Source organism: Drosophila virilis, chromosome 4 (genome assembly GCF_030788295.1).
Source record: "Drosophila virilis strain 15010-1051.87 chromosome 4, Dvir_AGI_RSII-ME, whole genome shotgun sequence".
Lineage (NCBI taxonomy): Eukaryota > Metazoa > Arthropoda > Insecta > Diptera > Drosophilidae > Drosophila > Drosophila virilis.
In genome coordinates, this window is record NC_091546.1 from 28394592 (window position 1) to 28408699 (window position 14108).

General features: G+C 36.3%; 1 protein-coding gene across 1 annotated transcript; it reads right to left on the reverse strand.

The window, feature by feature from the left end:
• Positions 1 to 568: 568 nt before the first annotated feature.
• CAH1 (carbonic anhydrase 1) lies at positions 569 to 11024 on the reverse strand. The gene is made up of 3 exons (XM_002057426.4): positions 10792 to 11024; positions 1692 to 1850; positions 569 to 1626 (listed from the first exon to the last, which is right to left on the reverse strand). The coding sequence occupies exons 1-3, from the start codon at positions 10823 to 10825 to the stop codon at positions 1007 to 1009; spliced, it is 813 nt and encodes a 270-aa protein (XP_002057462.1). The 5' UTR covers positions 10826 to 11024; the 3' UTR covers positions 569 to 1006.
• Positions 11025 to 14108: the final 3084 nt, after the last annotated feature.

A 14108-nucleotide genomic window follows, 5' to 3' on the forward strand; every position in this document is an offset into this window, starting at 1 on the left:
TTCTTTAACAATTAAATTTAGCACTGCACTTGAGCTGCCTGCGGCAGCATTCGTAGTTTTAAGACCAACTATGTAAGGGATTTGTTTTAAGTACCCCGGGGCGGGCAAGGTAAGTGTCTTAGTTCACTTAATAAATATATTCTTCTAACCGGCGCACTATCACAGGCACCCACGGGAGCAGATATGCAAAGGTCCGATCGTCACAATAGCTTGCATTAAACTAATGTCTGGGAGTATATATATTACAGAAATTCCTAAATAAAATCCTGTGGATATCTATCTCCTGTGGCCATTCATTTTTATGAGTTTTTGATACTGTATGGAGATTCTTTTCGAACTGTGGACCTATGGGACGAACAAAAATTAAAAAGCAAAAAATAACTGTTCCTTTTATAATAAAACCGATACGGTGCAAAATAACAAAAATAGGAAGTAAATATATATATAAAAATATATATAAAATATTTTGAAAAATGTTTTTAAGACAATCAGTTTGTTTTATAATAGAGAATTTGACAAGATCGAATGTCGGGAACGTATTGAAGAAATGAAACTCCGATTTTTGTTCATTTTCAATATGCAACATCTAATAGTAATATATTTATTTTTTAATACCGTAAAGTGTAATACACATTAATCTAATTGTCATTTAGCAAATGTTTAACAAACAAACGTACAAAGCACTCGTACAGTAACAAGATACAAGATACAAATACACAGTTAGACAAGCAAATACATATATAAAGAGGTACAAGTGTTTGCTATATAAAGTAATAAAAACTAAAACGAGACATTAACAATGGGCATCTGCTGCTCTGGGTATATGATATGGGAGGAGACGGGAACGGGGTGTTTATTGGTGGTGGGTCAGAGCAGCTCAACCGATTCGCTACTACGGTGCAGGCGGTGTATATGAATATATATATATATAAATATATATATAGCTAAGCATACGACTCGATTTATCCAATGACTTTGACCGTGCGACCAATCCAACGACGCCTGCTCAGTGTCCGCCAATTTCGCGCAGCTCGCGCTTGCCCAGCGGCAGTGGCGGGCGGAAATTGTTGATGACCTTGCCATTGAATTCATTGCAGGGACATTCCTCCTTGACATCGTAGGCATTGAGATTGCGCATGGCATTCAGTTGATCGTCGGAAACTTGGATGGGCGTCTTGAATACAATCCAAATGACACATTCGGAGCAAGGCGGCGTTGTCAACGAACCCTCATACGTCCAGTAGGTGTGCACATTGGGCAACAGCTGGCCAGGATCACATCCCTGTGGCAGGGTAACGCGATCGCCCTTGTGCAGCACAAACTGCAACAGGCTGCTGACCTTATCCAGCTCAGCATGGTGATCGCCCGGCTGCAGGAAAACTCCCAACACTGCCAGACCATCAGGTGCGGCGGCCGCCTCGCCAAATGACTTGTACTTGGTGGTGTTCCAGTGCACCAGATGCAGTTCGCCGGCATATGAGACACCGTCGACCGTATGCTCGGAGCCCTTGGAGTCTGTGCAGCCCCAGTGACAATGGAACTGTTCCAATTTAAAGATCTGATCGCCCAATGGACCGCCAGTCAGCTCTGAGTTGGCGCCGTTTACATCCACGCGCCAGCAATAGCCTGCAATGTGTTTGAGGAACATCTCTAGCTTGGCTGACTTTATAGGATGTTGTGTGCCAACCTACCTGGATTTACCAGACTCTTTGTATCCTCCGGAACATACTTCCATTTAAGAGGCGATACCTTCAGATCGCTGCCCTTTTTGGCGCTTGAGGGCGTTATGTCCACGGGCGACTGACGATGTCCGGATGCCTGCGGGTAATCCTTGGCCCAGTGTGCGGGTCCTGCAAAACACACGAATCCCCTTAATTAACTGCGACTCGTTTAGACAAAGCACATTTGATTAATTGATGTGGCAAATTTAAATCCATTAATGCTCTTTCGAATTTCAGTCTATTTATGAAGGGAACTAAATGATGTCATTTAACCAAAACAAATAGACTTATATCACCATTTAGGCACTAGCCAAGCATGTGGGGGGCGAGAAGTATTTACCAAAGATAGTTAATCATGGAAATCACCTTTATTAAAGATGGCTCTTTTCAGGGCACGAACCAAAGGCTCGTCTCTAAGTGCACGGATCTTGTTCTTCACATCGAGAAACAATATTTGGAATTCCTGGCTTGATTAACCGTTTCTCCTACGATTTTTTGAGATCATTTATATCTTTTTATCTTTTTATCTTGCACGAATTCCTGAGACATTAGAAGTAAGAACTGCTCTGATGCTCTTTGTACCGGAAATTTGTATGTGGCTTTAATGATAACCATATCTGATAAATGCGTGTACAAATACAAATGAGTATGCACGTGTATATTTGTAGAAGGCTTAAGCATTTTAAGAGACTTTTTTTTTTATTAATATCTGACTGGTGTTTGGAAGGCTTTAGCAAAAGCTGGCATAGCTTACTGTGTGCTTCGACAGTCGACTCAGGTTTTTTGTCTAGGCAAATATTTGTGCTACGATGGTAAAAATGGGTAAGAAAGCTCTTGGCTTAGCTTTAAGCAAGTTAGTTAAATACCCTACTAAATTCAATTTCCGTCCGATATATGTCAAAGTAGAAATATACTCTAATATAATGTAGCCTGTTCTAAAGTGTCTAAGTGTTTACAGGTTGGTTAACGTGTTGGGTATATTCAAGTTGACTAAAAATCAGGGTCTAATCTGGTTAATAGCGTTATATTAAATGACGTCCAACAATTCATTTACCAAACTGGGTAAAGGCCCAATTAAATAAACACTAAGATATGTCAAATTACCTGTAATGGAAAACCCACGGGAAAACTATCATTAAATAAAATATTATAAGACCATTTGGAAATACAAATCAATTAAATGACTGAAGTAAAGCTTTCAAGTATAATTAAAATATACTATAGAATTTTGGGCAAATGTTAAATAATAGAAATTACAACAAAACCGCCTTCGTTTACCTAACTTTTTTTTTTTGCTAAAATGTGAACAGATGTGCATTTTGAGATCATAAAAATGTTAAATAGAGAAAAGTACTTTTATGTCTGCGAAATGCCAAGATAAATATTATTTGAGAATAAATGAAACTTTTACTTCTATTTTGTGGCAATAGAATTTGTTGTCTGTAGGCGCTTTATCTAGTCAAGAAACATCTGTGACAACAAAATAAATAAATAATTTTAAATTTATATTACTTTTTTTTTTGCCAGTGTTTGCTGCTTGCTGCTTGCTTTTTAAATTTTGTCGTGTGCTGCAACAACAACAAATATTCACTTGAAGACACGTCACGTGCTGTGACAGAGACTCACTCGAGAGTTGCGGCTGTGAGGCGAAGTCATGTGATAGGATCTTTTGCACTGACGCACGGCAACAGATAAATCGCAGATAGTGGGCGGCTGGGCGTGCCAGCGAAAATATCTTACAAATGTATTGGGGTGCACTTAATCATGCATTCACCTTATCTAAACAGGTCTTTTAGTTTGTCTATGACACACGATAAATCAAAGACTTGAGCTACGGTCTTAGGGCATTAATTTCGTTTCGATTTTAAAGCCCCAGACCAAACTGATAAATCATATATTGTATTGCAATGCATTTGTCCTTATCAATGGACAGCGTTAATTATGTAATTACGAAAAAACGAAAAAATACCTTAGTAACATTCAACTGTGCATGTGATACGCAATTTGCACATGTGACAGGCAAATTGATAGGGTATATAAATGTTATACAGGTACATATATCACGTATACGCCCGGACAAGCCTATGCAGCTAGAGCTTACAATCTAAAGTCATTTTAAAGTTTGCCATTTGCACATGTGACAAAAAATATTGCTAGGTCAGATTAATCAGTTATATAATTCTGCATCACGTATACGCCATGTGTGGCGGAAAGCTGGAACCCTGTTGTCCTTTGTAAAGCTGAAAATGATTATTTTAAGCTATTTCAGGGTTTGGCCCTGGCCCATGTGATAGGCGCATGCATAGAGCATATAAAATTACCATTGGTCAATATACAAACTACGAATGCATATCACGTATACGCCATGTTCAGAAAAATCAAAAGCTAAGGCCTAGTGATCCTGAAATAGTGATATTAATTGGAAAGCCTTAATTGAGCCAGTTGATTGTTTGCCATCTCCACTCATGACAAACGAGTAAAGTGTATTGAAATATTGGAACTCCACACCTGTACGTAGCTGTCTTAAATATTTATATCACGTATACGCCATGTATGGCTAAATGTAAAGCTAGTGCCGAATGATCCTTTGTTTTATTGAACGCCTTGCCATTTGAGTGTTTATCATCTCCACCCAAGACAAGCAGGTATATTGTATATATAAATATAAGAGCTACACACCTGATATGCAGCTTTCTTATGAGTTGAGTTACTTGGGAGTGTGCTCTTTCAACACTTGTCGAATTGTAAGAGTATCTTCAAAGTGGAAACACACACCTGAAATGCACTTGAGTCACGTATTATACATCGTATGTGGCAGCTGTTCCTGTACAATCGATGCAATCCTTTTACATTTAAATTTTGCAAAAATATCCGCTTTATGATAAATTAACCAAATATTTTGTCCGACTATAAAGCTGTCATTTAGTCAGCTGCTCAGCTTCGTTTTGTTGGCAGTTTTTCATTTATACTCATATTTATTAAACAAATTTCAATTATTGCACCTTTCTGCCATTTCAGAGTGCAGCAGCTGCTGCTACTAGCAAATAATATGCCCATTTTGCGACTGTAAATTCAAAAGATCAACACGCTATTCCAGTTGAACAATGGTAAAGTAAAAACAAACAGAAAGCAGAGTTTATGGCTTGGTTAGCCGAAATTTAATTACTCTGCAAACGCGTTGTAATACAGTGATATGCTGATCTTGAGGGTACTACTTATTTAATTTAATTATGCAAAATATTGTCTTGGTTGGGTTTTATACATATATCAGAGATTAAAAATTTGAATTATTTATAAATTAAATGGAAAAAGAATAAAGTTGATCGACCTATTGTTTCTTTGCCAGCTGCATAAAATAGGAGTTTGTTTAACATAAAAGCTTGGCAAGACATTTGAAATATTCTTAATAAATTCGAATTTTATAGAATCTCTGAATATTTTATTTATTTCATTTTTCCTATATCTATATAGTTCTCTGAAACAGACGAAATCGAATTAAACGTATGCTATGTAAGCTATGTAAATTACAGTATAGCTTGCATTACTCTTTTTTTCTCACGAAATCCCTAATAAAATGAAATAAATAAATAAAATAATAAAGCAACGAAATATCGAGTTGGGCACTTGTGCAAAAAACCGTTTAGGAAATGCACGTGCCCGTAATTTACGATAATGATTAAATACGAATCTGTAGCGCGTCTCAGAGACTGCTGCAAGCTCCAACTAATTAGCAAATCCAACAATAATAATATATGCAATACCTATATATTTTTAATATGTATACAATATATTTATATTTATATATACAATTGTTACAATTTACAGATCTATTTAAGACATGATTGTGATAAAACCCAAATGCTTATTTAATTGAATTAAATTGAAACTAAACATTCCAAATGTGGCATGATATCGGTGATTTATATGTCCATGTCCAAAACGATCAGTTGAACAGCCGGAAAAAACTTGTTTTGCGCTATTTTTCCCCGACAATAAGGAACAAAGTCACACATTTTCATTAGAATTTATGCAACATTTCCCAGTTATTTACTTTCGTTTCGATTTCCAAGCAAACAAACACAAGTTAAAACAAACTCAACTTAAATGCGCGACTAAGAGTTACTCTGTGAAAACGCCTGAAATTAGCTAGAATTCCATAGAAAAATAATTGTGCCTAAGGTTGAGACTGATAATCGATATTTATCGATAGCATCAAACGGGTTGGATAATGAATTTGAGCGCATATATATTAAATCTTGGGGGCCTTACCAAACACAACCTAAACACTGTGTTTATATTCTCTTAAGCCCCACTTAGAAAACTAACTTCAATAAGAGAAGGACTTTTGTTTTTTATCGATACTAAGCGTGAAACGAGGCGCGTTATCGAAAATTGAACCCATATCGACTTAAAGTAAATCTGATAAATGTACAAAAATCTACATTCGAAATGCCAGCCTAACCTAATATGTATATAGGAGGTTACCGATGATAATTAAATATCCTTAATGGTATAAGATATCTAATTTTGATCAAATTTATTAAACCATTATTTACAAATGCCTACAGGGTATAAAAACAAAAAGTTTTGCAGTGCATGTGTTAACCATCTAAGTTGAATAAAAAACAAAACTGTTTCTGTGTCAGAAAACCGTGTAGAAAACTCGTAACTATAAACTTAAATTGCATGATCATATCATATAATTTGCACAGTAGCCCCTAGAACTTGTAGATACACTCGCCTTTAGGCATTTCATCATGAGCTTATTGCGTGTTTTTTGTTTTCTGTGTTTTGTTTTTACGAACTAAGGAAGTGTTTGCTAATTGGACCCTGAGATGTACAACTGGCTCATAAAATTGCTGTTTCTCCAGTCGGTTTATTCCTGCGCGAGTCGGATATAAATGGATATGTATATTTATCAGATAAAGTCGGACTGTCGGACTGTCGCCTAAGTGACCTAACAAATGGATTACATAACCCCGTCTCGCGTCTAGTCTTTGGCGAAGCCCCAGCACTGCACTAAGCTCTGGTGGTTGGACAAGTGTCCGACTGGCACAGTTTGGAGACAACCCTCTAAAGAAAAGCGTTTTGGTCAGTTTTCATTGCTAATTATTTGTTTGCATGTGAGAATAGCCGCAGAAATAGATATATTGAATGACCATTAAAACGAAAGCAACGAATTGAACAACAATATTTTATAGAACAATAAACATGCAAAATTCGAAATTTCGTAGAATTGTCACGTACAGTCCGAATTTTTTGCACTCGGAATGCTAATCTGTAGAGCAAAAGTTTTCCAACCCATAAATTTTATTGTGTTGCTGTTTTTCTTTTAATATCGCTTCAATATATACACAAACCATTTTACATATCATTCATATAGATATATATCTTTCTATATCTACTTATTTTTTATCACACCGTCCGTTGGTTTTATTGCCCTAGCCAAAAATAATAATCATATATACGTAATATATACGTAATATCATCCGAGCAGCATTTTCTCGCACCTTCAGCATTAAGTCTCAAGACTTTGATCAGCTCTCAAGTGCTCTCCATTTCCCGCTCTCTCTTCCTCTCTGGTTGCTTGTTTGCATAACATCTTTGTATGTAATCAAAAATAGTTATTGTAATATTGAATTTTGAATGTGCCAAGAAGTTTTCATCTATTTGATTGCCAATTGGGGGTATGGCAATATAGAAGTCTACTTTTTTGTAATATGTTATAGCGTATCATGCCATTTATGGAGTAAGAACGTCAATGGAATATATTATAAATTTGTAATAATGTTATCAATATTATACACTTTATTAATATTCAGAAATAGTTGTTTGTTATATAAAGCAGAATCAGAAGCAAAAGCTTGATTACATGTTAACACATTTCTCAATAAAAATTAAGCAACAGTTTAAAAAAGGGAAAACAGTTTCACGTAGATCAAAATTTTGTGTTATTTCGGTGGATATTATCAATTAAAGTACTTCAATAAAATTGACGCATTATGACAATAAACAAACCATATATATGGAGAGGAGATTAAATACCGTGGAAAACCTTATGACAAACCATTTTTTTAGCCCCATTTCACAAAAAGATTAGGACATACAAAAGAAACCCGTCATATGTAACTGATAGCTACTAAACAAATAATGATTGAAGAATGTGTTGTTATAAACAACAAAAAGCAAATCACGCCTTAAATGAAATTTGATTGATTTACAAAATATAAACACGCGAGTTTTAATCTGAAACTCAAGTCTAATCGTACTATATAGACAACAATTCTGCAGGTTTGACAGGGCCAGAGGTAAAAATGATTAAAACAGATCGCATAATCTCTCAGTTGAAGCTCATACATACACACACACACAGACACACGCACATACACACATACACACATAAAAATATATGTAATTGATACTCGAGTACTGTGCACTTATGCTTAATTTAAGAACCACTCTAGACTGGAGTGGACCATAAACAGAAACATATATAAAGATCGGCTGGCGGCGATAAGGCAGCATTCTCTGATAGATTCCATTGGAAAGTTACCCAGCGCAGACGAATCGAATCAATCAACGCAATCAGCGACATTTAAACAAATCAAAACAAATTGCCAAAAAAAAAGAAAAGAAATATAATAATTCTTCAATTTTGATTTGGTAGATGCAAACATTCTACATAGGGCATATATCAGTTTTATTGTACGATAAGTGACTATCATGTGATATTCAACGATAGCAGGGGCAGGGCTCAGCCAGACAGAACGTTCGACAGGCTTGGGCCATGACAAACGGCTGACTTTGGAACCGGTCTTTAATGCGTCCTTAAGAACCGAACATGCACTTGACCAACGCCGCAAAAGCAAACGAACTGCCTTCAAAAGGCAGCAAACAGCAAAAAGAGAAGGCGACACTGAACATGAATAACAAAAATGAGCGAAAAACAAGTCTGCCAAAATGAAATAAATAAAGAGTGTGCCGAATATTAAATACCCAACATTTAAATGGCATTTTATTTTGTCAATTTACTAAATTGACTCATATCATTTTTCCAAATAATAAATGACTGCTCGTTTGTCAATATATATAAAGAGAAAGTGTTCTTGATTCTTTGTCAATATCTTAAATTAATTATTTTATTATTAATTTTGATAACTTACAAAATTGCCTAACATAATTTTCATTGGGGTAGCTTTATAAGTAATTGTTCCTATTTTGCAAATATATCTGGAAAAAGCCCTGTCGATCTTTTTGTCTATATCCTATAGAAATTTACCTTTGACGCACACTTTTTGTTTGCAAAATCTTAAGGTAAAGCTAAGCATATTAAATACTTAATTTATATGCGAAATATTTAACTTATAAACATGTAGGGACTCGGACATTATTTCGTATTTTTGTGTTATGTAGCTAAATTTTAAACAATTTCCTTTAGAAAGGTATAAATATTTTGAAAACTTACAGGATTTGTTTTTCTAAAAATTTCTAAAATTGTTTTCGATGTTGACGTAGGGGTGGATTCATTAGGTCGTGTAGGAAAATAATTTAGGAATATCTGTATAGTATGCTGTAACAAATCTACCCACAATTTTGGTATAAACCTTTAATGGACAACGATAAGAGAAAACAACAAATGAGAACTCGGAACTTGTTAGAGTCCGACGGGGCGAGTGACTTTGTGACTGGTTTAAATGGGAAGCACCCGCAACGGAGTCCAGTGGAGATCACGAGACGCAGCTCGTGCAAAACAACGATTGTCAGTCTGCCCGCTCTGTAGCCCCTCCAACCCGACACATGCGTCTCTCTGCTGCTCATTTGTTTGTACTAGTTCTCTGGGTATACGATTTAATTATGGCTGTCGCATATTTATGAGCTGCCGACGAACCTATGAACGTGCCCAAGTCTCTCGAACTTTGGGTGTGTGTGTGTGCGTGTGTGTGAGTGTCTGTGTGTGCGTGTCTGTGTGTGTGTTTGAGTTTGCTGTGTGGAGTGGCAAAGCGATGATGCATGTAATTGAGGCGCAAAGCGTCATTTGCGAGCAAAACTGGACTTGATTGAATTAACAGTTGAAGTTGGCGAGTTTTTAACCGGAGTGAACCCAAAAAATTGACAGCTGAGTAATCAATAGTCGGAGCGCAATCACTTAATTTTAGTCACTCGACTGACTTGTTTTTAGCTTGTATTATTCAACGTTTCCCAGCCACAGAAATAATAGTAAATATAATATCTTAATGTTAACTATTTTCTAGAATCAAAGCTGTCTGAGGCCGCAAATTTCCGCAACGGACGGATGACGGAACTGCTGCATCGGAGCAAACAGCATGCAATTCAATTTCAACAAACAATAACTCTGGCAAATAACTTAAATGGCTGTTATCAATTAGATAACATTCATGTTCAATCAACGGTGTTGTCTCAGTTAAACGACAAGCACAACAGCAACAGCCATACAATAAACTGCGCCCACAACCCAACCTGTCTCTCGAAATATTTATTTTTTCGTTGCTCCAAAACTTTCCCAACAAAAGTCGTTGCACGCATGCGCAGCGTGCGTCACGTTTATAAACAACTCGAGAAAAACGTAGCAAAACAAACAAGCAGAAAATCTTTACATTGCCGACGACAAAACACCCTTGAAGATTATTATATGTTTAACAGTGTTGCTGTCAACACTTTTTTTAATCTTTCTATTAAAGCTGCTTTATATAGTAGTCCGACATGCATGTTTTCGCCCGTAGATTATGATCGAAGATCTTTTTATTGCCGACGATAAAACACCCTTGCAGACATATTATATGCTTAGCAGTGTTGCTGACAACACTGTTTTTTACGATTTTTCTTTTAAAGCCCGATCAAAGATATTGTTAAAAGGCCAATAAAAATGTTTTGCCAGTTTTAAGATTCTCGGATGACATATGCACAATCTGTGGCAAGAAGATAGCTTAGAAACTAAGAAATTATTTTGCACATTGTTGTGGAGAGGTTCGCCAATATCTTTTACTATGCCCATTTCATCACAAGCTATAATACCCTTTGCTGGGGCTTACAACTTATGAGCGCCGCTTACCGTTCTCTTCCGTATAGCCCCAGTGATGGCTCATTTTAAAATTGATCTTTGGTTTCTAGTAGAGATTTGGTGAAATAAGAATAACTTTTGTTCTTGCACTCGCGGTTTCTGGCACGCGTTTGAATTTCGTCGCGATTGCAACTGAACGTTTTATAAAGACCCGATAATGGGCTGGGGTTACGGTTTGCTTAGGGTAGCGCGTCTGCTTAGCTAGTCCGCTGGCAGTAGACTGTTTGACTCGCGGCAGCGTCGCTGACTTCGAAGCCGTTGCGCCAACCAAATGGCAGAAAAAAAAAACACAACAAAAAAAAAAAAAACAAAAAAGCACGCACCTAACCGGACTGAAACAGCGAGAGAGTAAGAGAGAGAGTGCGGTAGAAAAAGAGTGCACGCTAGCAAGCGAGCGAGTGAATGAGAGAAAGCCCAAAGAGAACATGTCAATTGAGTAATTGAACTACTGTTATTAGCCCCGCTCACGCTGCAGTGGCAGAGAGTGTTGTAAAAAGCGTTGACGGTTCAATAGCAACCGCACCGCTCTCACCCGCGCGGCATCATTAATTGCATTGTGTTGCGTATACGCAATGTTGGTTAATGCCTGTCGATCGATAACGACAATCGATTAATAGCTGTTAGTTTGCTGTTATTGTTTAACGGACTGGTGTTGTTTATGGCACGCTGTTAACTTGCGCTGTTTGCTTGAAAACGTAAGCTGAGTTTCCACTGTGCACACAAACACGCTAAATTGTCGCCTTAATTTATTGTTGAACTTTAGTGCATTGTTTTTTTTTTGTAGCTCTTAGCAGACAAATACAAAGCGTGATCACAATCGCACGCTCAGCGGCACACACGCAGCACTCATATACACACACACACACACACACACACAGCTGCTAACCGTTTATGCGCAGCCACAATTTAATCTCGACTTTTTTTGGGCAAAAATTGAAACACAGCTCGCCTCTCAATTGCCTTAGGGTTCTTTGCTAGGGTTGTTAGGGGGTTGGGGGCAGGTTTCTGTGCCTCAATTTTTATCAACGTTTATTTTATTAGAACAGTGCCACAAACGTTGCACGGGGCTAGTTTAGCGAGTTAAACCAATTTTGCAACTAATTTAGAAAATTTGTATGTGTTTCAACTCGCGTCTGATCTATATGATTGTCGTAATATCGAACTAGTTCATTGCTCGTTGCACGCTGCGTATGCGCAATTAACTAAATCGTGCGCTATTTAAACAAATATTGGTTCTAGGCTCCAGCTTTTATTGCAGCTTTATTTTCAATTAAGAACAGAGACATATTATATTCGCACGTTGCTCATGTGAGCGTAAGCGGCAAACTTAAAATACATTTCCGTAATTGTGCAATTATTGCACAACAAATATTGCAACAAAAAAAGGGGGAAACGGGAAATGCGGGAGCAAAAGTGCTCGCTGGTGGAAGCCAGATTTATCTATATGCGCTAGCCCCTCGCCCACTCAAGGTCAGGCATGATAATTAAATAGAACTCTAATGATTGTCTGTACAATTCCAACTGTTTTCACAGTGTTGTGTAATTTTTGCATTTGGCTAGAATGGAATCTAAAAAAAAAACGCACTCACTAAGATATACTCTCAGTCAGTTGAACTTTAGAGTTCAAGGCATTGTAGATCATTTGAACTCACCCATGGTCGCATTTCTTTCTTGTTTGTCAGCTAATCTTGTAGCTTGATAAAAACAACAACAAAAATCTACTTTGCTTTATTTGCCTGGCCAATTTCCCGCACTACTGTGTTTATTTATTTATTTTTTATTTGTTTGAGTTTTAGATAAACACGCGTGCCCGGGTCTTGTTTTTCGGTTTAAGAGGCTACATTTTGGCATTATTATTGTGTTACGATATTATAATCTTTTATATCTTTTATCTAGCAGTTCTCATAAAGCGAATATATAACGTGATCACAGCATACAACTGGCGGTTACCCTACTAGATCAAATAGAAACTGGCTTGAAACTAGATAATACTGCTTAGATCGGGATCGTTACACTATCAACACTATCCTAAAATACATTTGCTCCTTTTATCATCACAAAAAAAAAAATTGTAACTTGTACCTATTTCTATCCATTTGCACAGGATAGAAACTTGTTTTGTTCACATATGATTTCTTACATCTCTTTAAATGAATATTTCTCTCATCATTTGTTTATGGTTTTTCTGCTTTCAATTTTTTTTTTTTTTTCGATTGATACACATTTGATTATTTAATTAAGTGTTTAATAAAATAAGCGTTCGTTAACAATTAGCACATATCGAAATCTGATAATTTCAATAGATGCAAATTCGTCAGGGGCGTCATCGTGTGAGAGCCTGATTAAGTTTCCATTGAAATTGACTTATAAACAAGATTTATTAGCATATCGCTCAGAATTTGTAGCTCACACAAAATATTGGTCTCCACCTTTGCCCTCCTCCAAAACTTTCCTTTGCTCGCTTCTTTCTGCTGTTTGGTCATTTAGCAAACAACACTGCGTGTTAATTAAATTGTTTAAAAAAGAAAACAAACAAAATATAAAAAAATATTTCACATATGTGTCACGTGTGCAGCGAGTATTTGAATAGAAAGAAATTTTGATGCTAAATAATTTTCAAGGTGCTCTCAGGTAAATCAATAAACTTTATATAAAATCCAAATCTTGTCCCTAATCGTATGATCCCAGAGCCATTCAAATACAAAGCAAATCGGGTAAACAAGTAGGTGAAAACATTTTATAGCAGAAATCTCTTTTTATTACATTTTAAAAATACATTTCGTCCATAACTTGCTCTGTTAATTTATTTGTCATATTCATTCCATGCAGCATTAAAAATATACCCCCTCGATCTGCTGTTGCGCGATGTCTTTTTAATATGCATATTATATATTTTTTGAGAAAAAATTCGGCTGTTCTCAAATTCCGTCAAAGTGATAGAAAAAAAACGAGGTGCAACTGCCTATAATTGCTAAGATTCTGTAATTCCTTTCAAAATATCTCAAGCTAAAGCTAGGTTCTAGCTACAAACGCGAAATCCTCTTAAAAAAAATATATAAGCAACTATGCTAAATTTATTTATGTAGGTTTTTATTTAATTAATTTTCTAATTATTTGCTTAAGCGTTTGTACTTATTGTCTTTAAACTTCACATTGACATCATAAATAATTTTATATAGTTTGACAAGCCAGCTCAAACAATTTTTTTTTTTTTTAATTTTTAATTTGTTTATATTGTATCAAAAATACACACATTTGTATAACAGTGTAGATGTCCCAGGTGTTGTTTCCCCAAGCCTGGTCCTCAG